This window comes from Hemicordylus capensis, chromosome 4 (assembly GCF_027244095.1).
Source record: "Hemicordylus capensis ecotype Gifberg chromosome 4, rHemCap1.1.pri, whole genome shotgun sequence".
In the NCBI taxonomy this organism is placed as follows: Eukaryota; Metazoa; Chordata; class Lepidosauria; order Squamata; family Cordylidae; genus Hemicordylus; species Hemicordylus capensis.
Genome location: NC_069660.1, coordinates 36,031,753 through 36,043,354, shown reverse-complemented (window position 1 = coordinate 36,043,354; position 11,602 = coordinate 36,031,753). Strand labels below are relative to the sequence as shown.

Here is an 11,602-nt window from a genome sequence, read left to right as displayed (position 1 = left end):
GCTTTTCTAGAAAACACAAGCCCTATTCAAATATTATGTTGCATGTATGTACAGATGTCTGTAACACATATACATGTTTTTGTGTGAATGACTATACCAGCCATCAGCTTAGATGGTGTTAATATACAAATTTATGAAGGATGGGCCTATTGACTTCTATTAGCAAGACTAGCTAAATAGAAACTCCATGTTCAATGGCAGAATATTGTTGAATGTCAGTTGCTGGGATCACTGTTGGGAAACAGAATGCAGGATTAGATGAACCTTTGGTCAGATCCAGCGGGGCCCTTACAATAAAAATGCACTCTGTTTTGATCCTGTATGGGGATAGGAAGAATCTGGCAGAGAGATGCCACTGTTCCTAATGTAATTTGCAATAATAAGCACAACTTCTTCCCATTCAGGCCATCACTGCCCTCTTATCCCAGGTGGAAAAGTCATCTTTCGAAAATCTCTTTGGAAAGTCATCCTTCAGATTTCTGCGTTTTCACAGTTCTCCTCCCCCCCACCTCCTCACCCCCTCTTCCTGCCCTCTTGCCTCCTAGCCCCCATGGCTGCTGCTGATCCCCTGCCATCACACTGACACCTGGTTTCTGATGTCACAAAGACATGATGTCACAGCACCATGAAAGGGACAGTAGCATCCCAGCACCAGAGAGAGCAGCCACCTTTCTCTCAGCTATCTTGCCTGTGTGCTACAGATCCTACTGCTGAAGCTCTTGTTGAACCACCTGACGGAATATGAAGAACCTAGAAAAGAAGAAAGAATGCCCCAAGGTATCTCAGCTTTTAAAGATGTCCTAAGAACAGTCCTGCTGGATCAGTCCCAAGGCCCATCTAGCCCAGCATCCTGTTTCTCACAGTGGCCCACCAGATGCCTCTGGAAAGCCCACAGGCAAGAGATGAAGGCATGTCCCCTCTCCTGCTGTTGCTTCCCTGAATCTGGAGGCATCTTGCCTCTGAGTCTGGAGGTAGTCTATAGCCATCCAGACTAGTAGCTGTTAATAGACTTGCCCTCCAAGAATTTGTCTAAGCCCCTTTTAAAAGCATCCAAGCTAGTGGCCATCACCACATCCCATATTCCATAGATTAATTATGCACTATGTAAATCCATGGATTAATTCCATAGATTAATTATGCACTACGTAAAAAAGTACTTTCTTTTGTTGAGAGCATGCACAGCTCTGAACTTAAAGTGAGGAGTGGTGAATAATGCTGATAAGTGATCCATTGACTGATGTTATCAGATGGGTGATTTTTAATGACAGATATTGAACTCTTTTGTAGTTCAAAGATTATTATGGGGCTTTCGTTCTTTGCCTCTAATTAATAGTTCACACTGATGCAACCTGGTAACTAAGCCTAGTAGTCTAATGGACGATGTAATAACAACACTGTAGAGTCGGAGAACTCCAAAGCCATAGCTTTTGTAGTAGGATAGAAATGGGCTACCTAAGAGGTCCAAGCTGTTGTTGGGAAAGCCGTGCATTCTTTCTTGACTCAAATAAGCCGAGTTCTGTGTGCCTTGAGTGAACCATGAGATACCGTCTTATTGATTCACAGCCTGCCAATCATAGAGAAAGAGCAGTTGTGTATACCCCTAACTTTAGCAGGGTTTTTACTTCTCTGGAATTCTCGGATGGGTTTGCCTGCTCCCATATACTAAGACTTTCATTGGAGTCTAAGTTCAGTATGCCCCCACCTTCTGAAGTGAGATCAGTGGATACCATGGAGAGGGCTTTCTTGGAGTGCCACTTTGTTTGTGGTCCATCCCTATATCCATTCATTTGGTGCCTCCCATAGAATTTTTAGATGCTAAGTAAAAACTTAGCTGTTCACTCAGACATTTGGCACTGCTTACATTATAAACAGTTGGCTGGTTTAATCTGCTGCTTCTCTTCTGAGTGTGTTTTTATAGTCTGTTCTTTTTTCTAAAATTGCATTTTAAATTAAGTTGTAGGCCACCTTGAGGCTTTACAGACAGGGCTTCTACCCTGAATCTCCTTCGGGAGAGAGTGTGTGCATTCACACACCAGCCAAATGTACCCCCAAGTCCCTTCAAGATCCTTGGACCCACTCCACAAACGAGTTGGGCTTTGTCTTGCGAATTTTAGCTTATCTTCGAGGTAATTCTGGGTTTTTAAAATGCTGGTTTTAAGCTACATTTTCTGAAAATGCCATAGCAAATAGATAGAGGCACTGAGGTAGAATCATTAGCATAGGAGGGATACTCTCTTTACAAATGCAGATGTAGCTCTTTAGTAATCTCTTCCCCCCACCCCACATTGGCTAGAAGGAAAACACTATTGGGCTATTCTCACGATCAGCAAAAATCGGGCTAGCCTCCACTAGCCCGATTTTTGCTGATCGTGAGAACCACCGGGCTCGGCTGCGAGCCCGGTGGTTCTAGAGTGGGTTACCCGCTCAAGTACCCCTCCCCTTAGCCCAGGTTTGTGGAGCAAGCACTCTGCAAACCCAGGCTATCTGATCGTGAGTAGCCATGGAGTAGCTCCGTGCCGTGGCTACTCATGAGTAGACCCCCGGAAGGGAGGTGAAAAGCCGCCTCCCGGCTCCAGGGGTCTCCCCAGTATGCCCTGAGCGCTCGTGCAGGGTATACTGGGGCTTCCGGGGGCCGCATGGCCCCCGAGCTCCCCAGCCCCCACCAGCTCCATCACAGAGCTGGCAATCGTGTGGGCGGCCGATCCGGCTGCCCAGGTTTCCCTCCCCGCGCACCCTGCTGAACTGGGTCTCACTGATCGTGAGACCCAGTCCTATGTGAACTTGCATCAAAACAAAACCCGAGCGCACAGAGGAGGGGCTCCTTCCCTCAATGCTGCGAGTGTAATTTGAAGTGGCTTAGCGCAACGTTTACCCCACAGCATGAAGCCATGTGCGAGTAACTCCCTTGAGAACTTTGAGCTGGAAGGCAAGGTAAAAATACTTCCAAAGTTCTCAAGCATGATTCTGCACTTGTTGTTGGACTACAGCTCCCATCATTTCCAGCCTCAATGGAAGGCCAGTGTGAGTGGGGATGATGGGAGTTGTAGTTCAACAATGTCTGGGGACCCAAGTTTGAGCCTGGTGTTGGTAATCCTGCTCCACAAGGTTAGGAGAGCCAGCCAGCTTTGGGGAATGAGGCTGTCTTAATTATAACATAATTATAACATAATTATAACATCTTAATTATAATGTTGTACTGACATCTATCTGTCTATCTAAATCTATTTATTTATTTTTACATTTATATCACACTCTTCTTCCAAGGAGCCCAGAGCAGTGTACATGGTTGTGTTTATTCTCTCGACAACCCTGTGAGGAAGACTGAGAGATAAGTGACTAGCCCAGAGGGTTGCATGGTTGAACGGGGATTTGAACTTGGGTCTCTCCAGTCCTAGTCCAACACACTAACCACTACACCACATTGGATTTCATAATACATAAATGTAATATGTGAGTGTGTAGTCTTTTGATTCTCCTCTAACGGTTCTCCATTTTTCTCTTTCTCAGATCAACATTGTGGAGAGTGGGGGAACTCACTCGAGCAATTTGGCACACATAAGGAGCCACCTGAGAAGGGTAAGATGCCATTCTTTCCTTTACTCCCAAAGAGGTTTAAATTATTTGACAAATCCTAAATGAGCTTGGATGTTAAGCAAAAGTGCAACTTCATTATCAGCAGTCTACAGAAATTAGATCCAAAAGAGAGATTCCAGCAACAAAGCCTGATTCCCTGGGTAGCCATTTAAATGATGTATAAATTGGCAGAACACTAATTTGTGAACTTCCTCTAATTCTCACTTTCTATGTCTGGGTAGATACTAAAAAAGTTGATTCTGCTCAAGATGCTCAAGAGCCAGAAGAATCGCAGAATCCAGTGGCTCTGTGACTTAGCCCACAAATACCAGAAGATGCTAGCACTTGGGGGCCCTCTGGACATCCCAATTTCCCCCTCAGGGTAAGTTATCATAGATAGGAATCTATGTGTATGCTGTATATGTCTGCATATGGATCTATTTGCTAGACTAGAAGTCTCTGCAAGTCTGTGAGCCCTTTCTCACGATCAGTAAGAAGGGCTTGAGGGAGGGTGATGGGGAAGGCTGATAATCCATCAGTCCTTGCTGGGTGCGGTCTCCACGCGGAGAGTCCCGGCCCCTGGAAATCTCACAATGCACTGCACGAGTTCACAATGCATTATGGGGATCCCAGCAGAGGTGGTGGTTGCCTGTCACTGCTACAGCGCCAGCTAAAAGCAGCCCATGTTTATTATTGATTGGTTGATTGATTGATTGATCAAATTTGTACACCAAACTTTTGTCTCTGGGAGGTTAATAAGAGCACAAAACAAGTTAAAAACACATAGAAAAACGTAAAACAATTTAAAAATTTAAAAATAAACCTGCGATTAAAACCTAAAAAATTTAGGAAGCTGAGAAAGCTTGGGCGAAAAGATGGGTTTTCAGGTGTTTTTGGAAAATTGCCAGAGATGGGGAGGATCGTATCTCAGCAGGGAGTGCATTTCACAATCTCGGGGCAGTGACTGAGAAGGCCCGTCTCTGTGTAGCCACTAAACGAGTTGGCGGTAACTGGAGACGGACCTCCTCAGATGACCTCAATGGGCGATGGGGCTCATAACGAAGAAGATGCTCTCTTAGATACCCAGGGCCTAAGCTGTTTAGGGCTTTATAAGTTATAACTAGTACTTTGTATTTTGTCCAGAAACCTATTGGCAGCTAGGGGTGTGCACGGAACCGGGCCAGTTCGGTCCAGCCCCCCATCGAACCCTCCCCCCCCCAGTCTGGTCCGGTTCCGGACCGGTCCGCGAATTGTTGTTGGGTTTTTAATTTTTTTTAAAAGTCAATGAGAAGTACCTGTAGCCCCTTCGGGGGGGGGGCTTCCTGAAGCCGTGGGTGGCGGGGTCCCATGCGGGTTCCCTCTCCCCCTGCCGGCCTTCCTCATCACTGCCGCAGCTGGTTATGTAAAGCATTTTCCGCCCTTTTGGGCCTCCATAAGAGCAAGCGGCCGCCATTTTGGCAGCCTACAAATTAATAGGTGTAGTGACAACTCATGGCACCTTACTCTATGGTGCAGGCAGAGGTACCATTGAAAAAGCTGAGATGGGGAAGAAACAGGCTGAAGTTGCAATCCTATGAATACTTACCTGGGAATAAGCCATACTACCATACCATAATAAGCCATAACACCACACAGATTACTTTTAAGTAAACATGCATAGGATTGGACTCTCAGTGTGGGAAACTATGACCTTTTTGCTGGTAGATCCCTAAATGTTATCTTCCCCAAGAACAACATGAAATGGGATTCCCCCAATGCAAAGTTAAGGTGGTTGTGACATCAGCATAACCAATCATCTCCCTTTGCCTTCTGCCTTATATGCATGTTTGAAAATTCTAATCTCATAATGGCCTGGTTTATTCAGGAGACAGAATAAAGTGATAGGATCCTGAGATAGGGATGGGGCTGCAGTAGAGCATTCACTTTGCATGGAGAAGGTTCCAGGTTCAATCCTGGGCATCTCCAGGGCTGATGAAGCCTGAAACCTTGGACAGTCACTGCCAGTCAGTGTAGACAACACTGAGCTAGATGGACCAATTGTCTGACCCAGTTTAAGGCAGCTTCCTATGTTCCTATGAATTAATAAAGTAAACATAAAGTGTGCCGTCAAGTCGATTTTGACTCCTGGTGTCCACAGAGCCCTGTGGTTTTCTTTGGTAGAATACAGGAGGGGTTTACCATTGCCTCCTCCCACGCAGTATGAGATGATGCCTGAGATTGATATAGTACCACCAGTGAAGATTCGAACCGGCAACCTTCTGCTTGTTAGTCAAGCGTTTCCCCTAGGGATGTGCATGGAACCGCAGAGGCGCGGTTCGGCTCCGAGGGGGGGGTCTCGCATTAAGGGCAGGGGGTTGTACTTACCCCTCCCGCCACTTTTCTCCCTCCAGTGCTCTGTTTTTCAACAAAGTTTTGTGGGTGGCAGCATTCCTCCCTGCCGCCCCTGCCCCTGTCGTTAGCAGGAAATGGCGGAAGTAGCCACTACGCATGCGCTCGCTACCGTGCACGTCCATCGTGCACATCGCATGCACACACAACGTGCGAGGTGCACGGCGGATGTGCATGCGGTGGCGGCGGGCACATGTACAGCGGCTACTTCCACCATTTCCTGCTAACAACGGGGGCAGGGGCGGCGGGGAGGAATGCTGCCGCCTTCCAAACTTTGTTGAAAAATGGAGCACTGGAGGGAAAAAAGTGACGGGAGGGGTAAGTACAACCCCCCGCCCTTAAAGTGAGACACCCCCCCCGGCACTGAACCGCCAGACCGGGCCACGTCCGAACCGGTTCAGAGGCCTCTAAAATGGCCTCTGGACTGGTTCGGGCACATCCCTAGTTTCCCTGCTGCACCACTTAAGGTGACTAAATTAATAAAGTAGATCGTACTATTTCAGGCTGCAGGTGGCGGGTGCCATTTTGGAATCCTCCCCCATGTAAAATAAAGCCTCTCCTGGAAGCAAAAATCTAGCACACTAGGGAGAAAGATGCCAGCCTACCCCCTTATATTGACAGAAGGTTTTATGTTGTTCTAACAGGGTATAACTGGGCGTGGGGTGGGGAGTGAGCCTCCTCCTGCAGTCTGAAGTGGCACTGCCCATTCTACCACCTCAGAAGGTGACTACCTCATTCTGCTGCATGTGTAGGCCAGTGGCAAGCTGGGCCATGATGATGCAGATCTCAAACATCTCCATGTTTCGGTGGGCCCCTCACAATGGAGGACATAATATTATTTCACCAACCAGTCTAATATGGTGGAACAACTTAGTGGCAGCCCCATGGCACCTGCTCTCCTTTATACTGTAGAGTTTTCTAGCAGGAACACAACTATTTTGCTCGGAGTTGCTTTCTCAATACAGTCTTTTGGAACCCTTTCCAACTGTTCCTCTTCCAAATGACGGTCACCCAGTCAGTGGGCCCCCATCCTCTTCTCTTCTGCTCCTGTTTCTTGTCCCATGGTCTTTCTTGCTTGCTCAGAATTGCTTCATTGTTAGAGCCACAGATTGTTTCCAAGGGCAGTTCCAGGGGAGCAGCAAGGAGTGGGCCTCACTTTCCATGTCCCATGGTAGGTGGAGCACAAACAATGCAAATGCAGCACAACACTTTTCATCTTGCTTTTGTGATAGGATGAATGTCACCTCCGAGAAGCCTCCCAATCCTGACGCAGACATGGTTAGTGAGCCTGTCATGGATGTTGACGAGGTTACTCTTGACAAGGAGATTGATGCCAGTGCCACGTCTGAGCCACCCCTAGAGTCCACGTCTTCAGAACTGTACAAGGCTCTCTGCTTGAAAGGCCTGCCTCAGCGGCTTCACATGCCTGCACCCAAGATGCTCTGTAGACCATCAACTTTGAGATGGACCAAGCCTTGCTGCACCCGATCATGTTACGAGACTCTGGAGCACATCTTCACTATCCACTACTCAGAGTGTCCAGATGCGCGTCCTGTAAGCAACCAGACTTTGATTGCTCTTGCCTGGGGTAGAGAGAGAGAAAAGGAGGCAAAACCTCAAATGCCTCATTGTTGGCCTGATGTGCTTTGGCAAGGCTTTTATCAAGAGCTCGGGTTCCAATATTTCTCCTTGTAACTAAATTCTAACACAGAGTCTAGATGTTGCTGAACTACAGCTCCCAGCACCCCCAGCCACAATAAATTGTAGCAGGGGGTGATGGGAGCTGTAGTTCAGCAACATCCAGAGTACCAAAGATTGGGAACCCCTGAGTTTAGTCGCAAGGAACAACAGATGACTTCTTCTCTTTAGCCTCTCCTAACCACCAAGATATACTGAAACAAGAGACCTTGATAAAGGCCTTGCTAAAGTGCATCAGACAGGCCTATAGTTCATCTCAGAAGCACTGGAAGCTTCTCCTGCTTTTTTATTTAGCTTGGTGCCTCTCCCTTTCCTTTTTTTGGCTGGGGTAGAGACATTTCAGGGATGCTGCCCCTTGATTTTGCTGGTCTTGTGGTAGCAAGCATGAACTGTCAACTTTGCTAAGCAGGGTCTATCCTGGTTTAATTTGAATGGGAGACTACATGTGAGTACTGTAAGATATTCCCATTAGGGGATGGGGCCACTCTGGGAAGAGCACCTGCATGCCTGCATGCAGAAGGTTCCAAGTTCCCTCCCTGGCATCTCCAAGATAGGGCTGACAGAGATTCCTGCCTGCAGCCTTGGACAAGCCACTGTCAGTTTGTGTAGACAATACTGATCTAGATGGACCAAGGATCTGACTCCGTATAAGGCAGCTTCCTATGGTCTGACTCTGTATAAGGCAGCTCCCTATGTTCCTATCTCCCCCATATACAGGACCCAAGTCTGTTTCTGAGTCTTGTCAATATCCAGAGTGCCAGGGGTGTAGCTAGGGGAGAGGGGGCCTGTGTTCATCCCTCTTCCCGGTGGTACCTCAGAGTGAGAGAGATAATGAAGAAAATAGGGAGAGGTGGAGCTGGGGGCCCCCGAGTTCTTTGAACCCATCCACTCAGTTATAGCGATGCCCCTGCAGAGTGCATTACTTTAATACACTGTGGGAATGTTTCCCAGCTACTGTGACATCTTGGCAACATTCCAGTCCTGCTTGGTCCTGAATTGGCCCAAATGTGGGTCAAGAATTTATAGGAAGCAGCCCATGCCTCTGTAGGTGGCAACTGGGTTCAGTGCTGGTCAAGACGACTTCGGCTAATCAAGTGTAAAAGCAGCCCAAGCAGCAGCCACTGAGTGTCTCCTTGAACCATGTGGTGTTCTCATTCCTGGTAATACAGTACAGTATATACACAGTTGTTTTATAGCTGCTTCCCTTGTAAACACAAAGCAATTTTATGTTTGTTTAACAAAGCTTTATTCAGAAACCACTCCATTTTTCTTCTTCTCCTTCCCCTCATTCTTCCTTTTTTACTCCACCCCCCACATTCTCTAGAGCAGGGATTCTCAGTGTTGGGTCCCCAGATATTATTGGAGTTCAACTCCCATAATTCCCAGCTACAGTGGCCTTCAGCTGGGGATTATGGGAGTTGAAGTCCAATAACATCTAGAGACCCAAAGTTGAGAATCCTTGCTCTAGAGGATCCCTACAGGGACAAACTTCTAATTAATGAAACATAAAAGATTGCCAGATAGAATACAAGTTGCTTAACCAAACTGGCAACAGGGAACAAGGGCTTTCTTGCACAGTTAGTCCAAGGGCACCCCAACTGCATTTTATATTTCACACAGTACACCTGGTGGTCCCTTATGTGTGATGATGCTACAGTATTTCTTTTGCACGTGACAAGTGGAAAGTCTGGGGTGAACTGGCCTGCTGCAAGGCAATGTTTAGACAGATGTTTAATTTGCCCCAGTTGGGTGGGAAAAATGCTTTTTCCAGGCTCAGAATGAGGGTACTTGCAGTTTTAATGTCCAAAGTGGAAAGGAAGTTCACAAGAGGTCTAAACCTCTTCAGTGAAAACAACAATAGCGGTGGTGGTAGTAGTAGTAGTGGGATAATAGTGGTACTTTACAACAGTAATTTGAAAATCCACACATCTGAGAATCCTTTTTTTTAAAAAAAACTGTATCTTCTCTTTTATCAGAAACAAGACTGATTGGACTGATACTCATTTCAGACATTCTGAAGATATTGAGAGGAGCCTTGAAGCCATAGATCTATTCAGTGTCCTATTGTCTCATATTCCTTTGCAATAAAGGGGATATTGAGCATCCTTGGACTAAAACTTGTCTCTGGGTTGCAATAAAGTGTTTGTGTGAAAAGGATTACAGCCTTTATCTCAGAGCAAGCTCACATGAGGGAAAGAAATGCTGAATCATCCCTGCTGAGCTGCCTGGTCAGGCTTCTCCTAAAACTATTCTGTTTATCAGTAGGTTCAAAATGCTGCCACCACCACCCTTTTTGTTTACAGAAACTCTCTGGGCTTGGGGTGGGATAACCCGGGGGGGACTCTTTTAATTAATTAATTAATTAATTATCAAATTTATACCCCACCCAAACTTATGTCTCTGGGTGACTAACAACACTTAAAACACATACAAAAGTTAAAACAGTTCAACATATAATCAACACATATAAAAGTTAAAATAATACAATAATTTAAAAACCATAAAATTAAACAAACAATATTTTTTAAAAACCTGAGAAAGTGTGGGTAAAAAAATGGATTTTCAAATGTTTTTTAAAAATTGCCAGAGATGGGGAGGATCGTAACTCAGCAGGGAACGCATTCCACAATCTCAGGGCAGCAACCGAGAAGTCCCGTCTCTGTGTAACCACCAAATGGGTTGGCGGTAACTGGAGATGGACCTCATCAGATGACCTTAATGGGCAGTGGGGTTCATAGCAAAGAAGACGCTCTCTTAAATATTTGGCTCTTGGGCAAGTACAAAAATCTTCCACATGCAATCCTACACATGGTGAGAAAACTGATAGCTGCTGCCTGTTTGAGGATATGTTTGCATCAGAGAAATACCCCTTCAGGCCTCCCTTTTCCTGAGTTAAATACCAACTTGGAGAGGCTTGTAAAAAGAAAAGAACTTTTTAAAAAACCACCCCGTTTTATTCAATTACTACAGGCTGCTTCCGTCTGAAGCTTTCTCAGCTTTTAGATACAGTTAAGAATACTTAGTAGCATTCCAAAAATAGGTTGTCTTAATGCATACTTAAATATTTTCAGAGGCGTTTGCAGTGCCCTAGGTGTATTGAGTGTAGGCTAGTGTTTCTTATTTCAATTACATTGCAAGTAAACTATAATAGATCAGTATCCAGAATATGCAGAGCACACACCCAAATAAATATAAGTTTCTAACACAAAGTCTGACTAAACAATTTCCCCCCTAAATTAATCTTCCTGAAGCCCAAGCCCAAGATTCCTTTCCAACTCATCAAACTACTGTTGAGAATCAAGCCCCTGTAGTTCTATCTATTGCCACATATCCCCCTTGCTCCTCCAGCACAACACCTCCTTTCTTGTTCCCAGAATTCCCAGCAACAGCTCTCTACAGGGACGTACCATTAATTAGGCAAAGGGAGACAAATGTCTCCTGGCCCACAGCATCTGAGGGACCCCAAGGCCAGTCTTTGCCCTTTCTCTCCCCCCCCACCCCAATTTCTTAATTCTTACCCTTTTTGCATTGCTGCGGGAGCAGCAAAGTGGCCCAATATCCACTTTTCGTTTGCCTCCTGCCTGCCTCCCAGCGTGGCTGCTCCCGGCTGTTCTCTGCGCCGACTCATTCACTGAAGCTGAGAGCATGCCGGTTGAATGACCTCACGCAGGCGCAGCCAGCACAAACAGACAGGAGTCAGGCTGGCAGCAGCAGCGAGAGGGAGTGCTGGAGCTTTGAAGCCGGCTGAGCTGCTGGCTGGAGGCTGCATAAAAGCATTGTTTGTGTTGCTGACAGACTGACTCACAAGATGCCAGGGGGTAAAGTCAATGCAATTTGAGGGCTGCATCCTCCTTGTTCTGCTGTGCTGACTGACTTTCAAGAAGGCAAGGCAGGGGGAGGACGGTAAAAGAAACTTGGGTTTTTAAAAGTAAGCATCGGGTGG

The 11,602-nt window shown here is 46.3% G+C and overlaps 1 protein-coding gene across 1 annotated transcript; it reads left to right on the top strand.

The window, feature by feature from the left end:
* The first annotated feature begins 628 nt into the window (after positions 1-628).
* On the top strand, positions 629-9,780 carry TP53TG5 (TP53 target 5). Its single transcript, XM_053249494.1, has 5 exons — positions 629-777; positions 3,508-3,576; positions 3,816-3,955; positions 7,194-7,515; positions 9,636-9,780. The coding sequence occupies exons 1-5, from the start codon at positions 742-744 to the stop codon at positions 9,645-9,647; spliced, it is 579 nt and encodes a 192-aa protein (XP_053105469.1). The 5' UTR covers positions 629-741; the 3' UTR covers positions 9,648-9,780.
* The last annotated feature ends 1,822 nt before the right edge of the window (positions 9,781-11,602 follow it).

Excerpts from the sequence above, each read along its gene's own strand:
- TP53TG5 (XM_053249494.1), top strand. The coding sequence starts at position 742 with ATGAAGAACCTAGAAAAGAAGAAAGAATGCCCCAAG. Across the intron at positions 3,577-3,815 it reads TAAGGAGCCACCTGAGAAGG|ATACTAAAAAAGTTGATTCT; the intron begins GTAAGATGCCAT and ends ATGTCTGGGTAG. Across the intron at positions 3,956-7,193 it reads ATCCCAATTTCCCCCTCAGG|GATGAATGTCACCTCCGAGA; the intron begins GTAAGTTATCAT and ends CTTTTGTGATAG.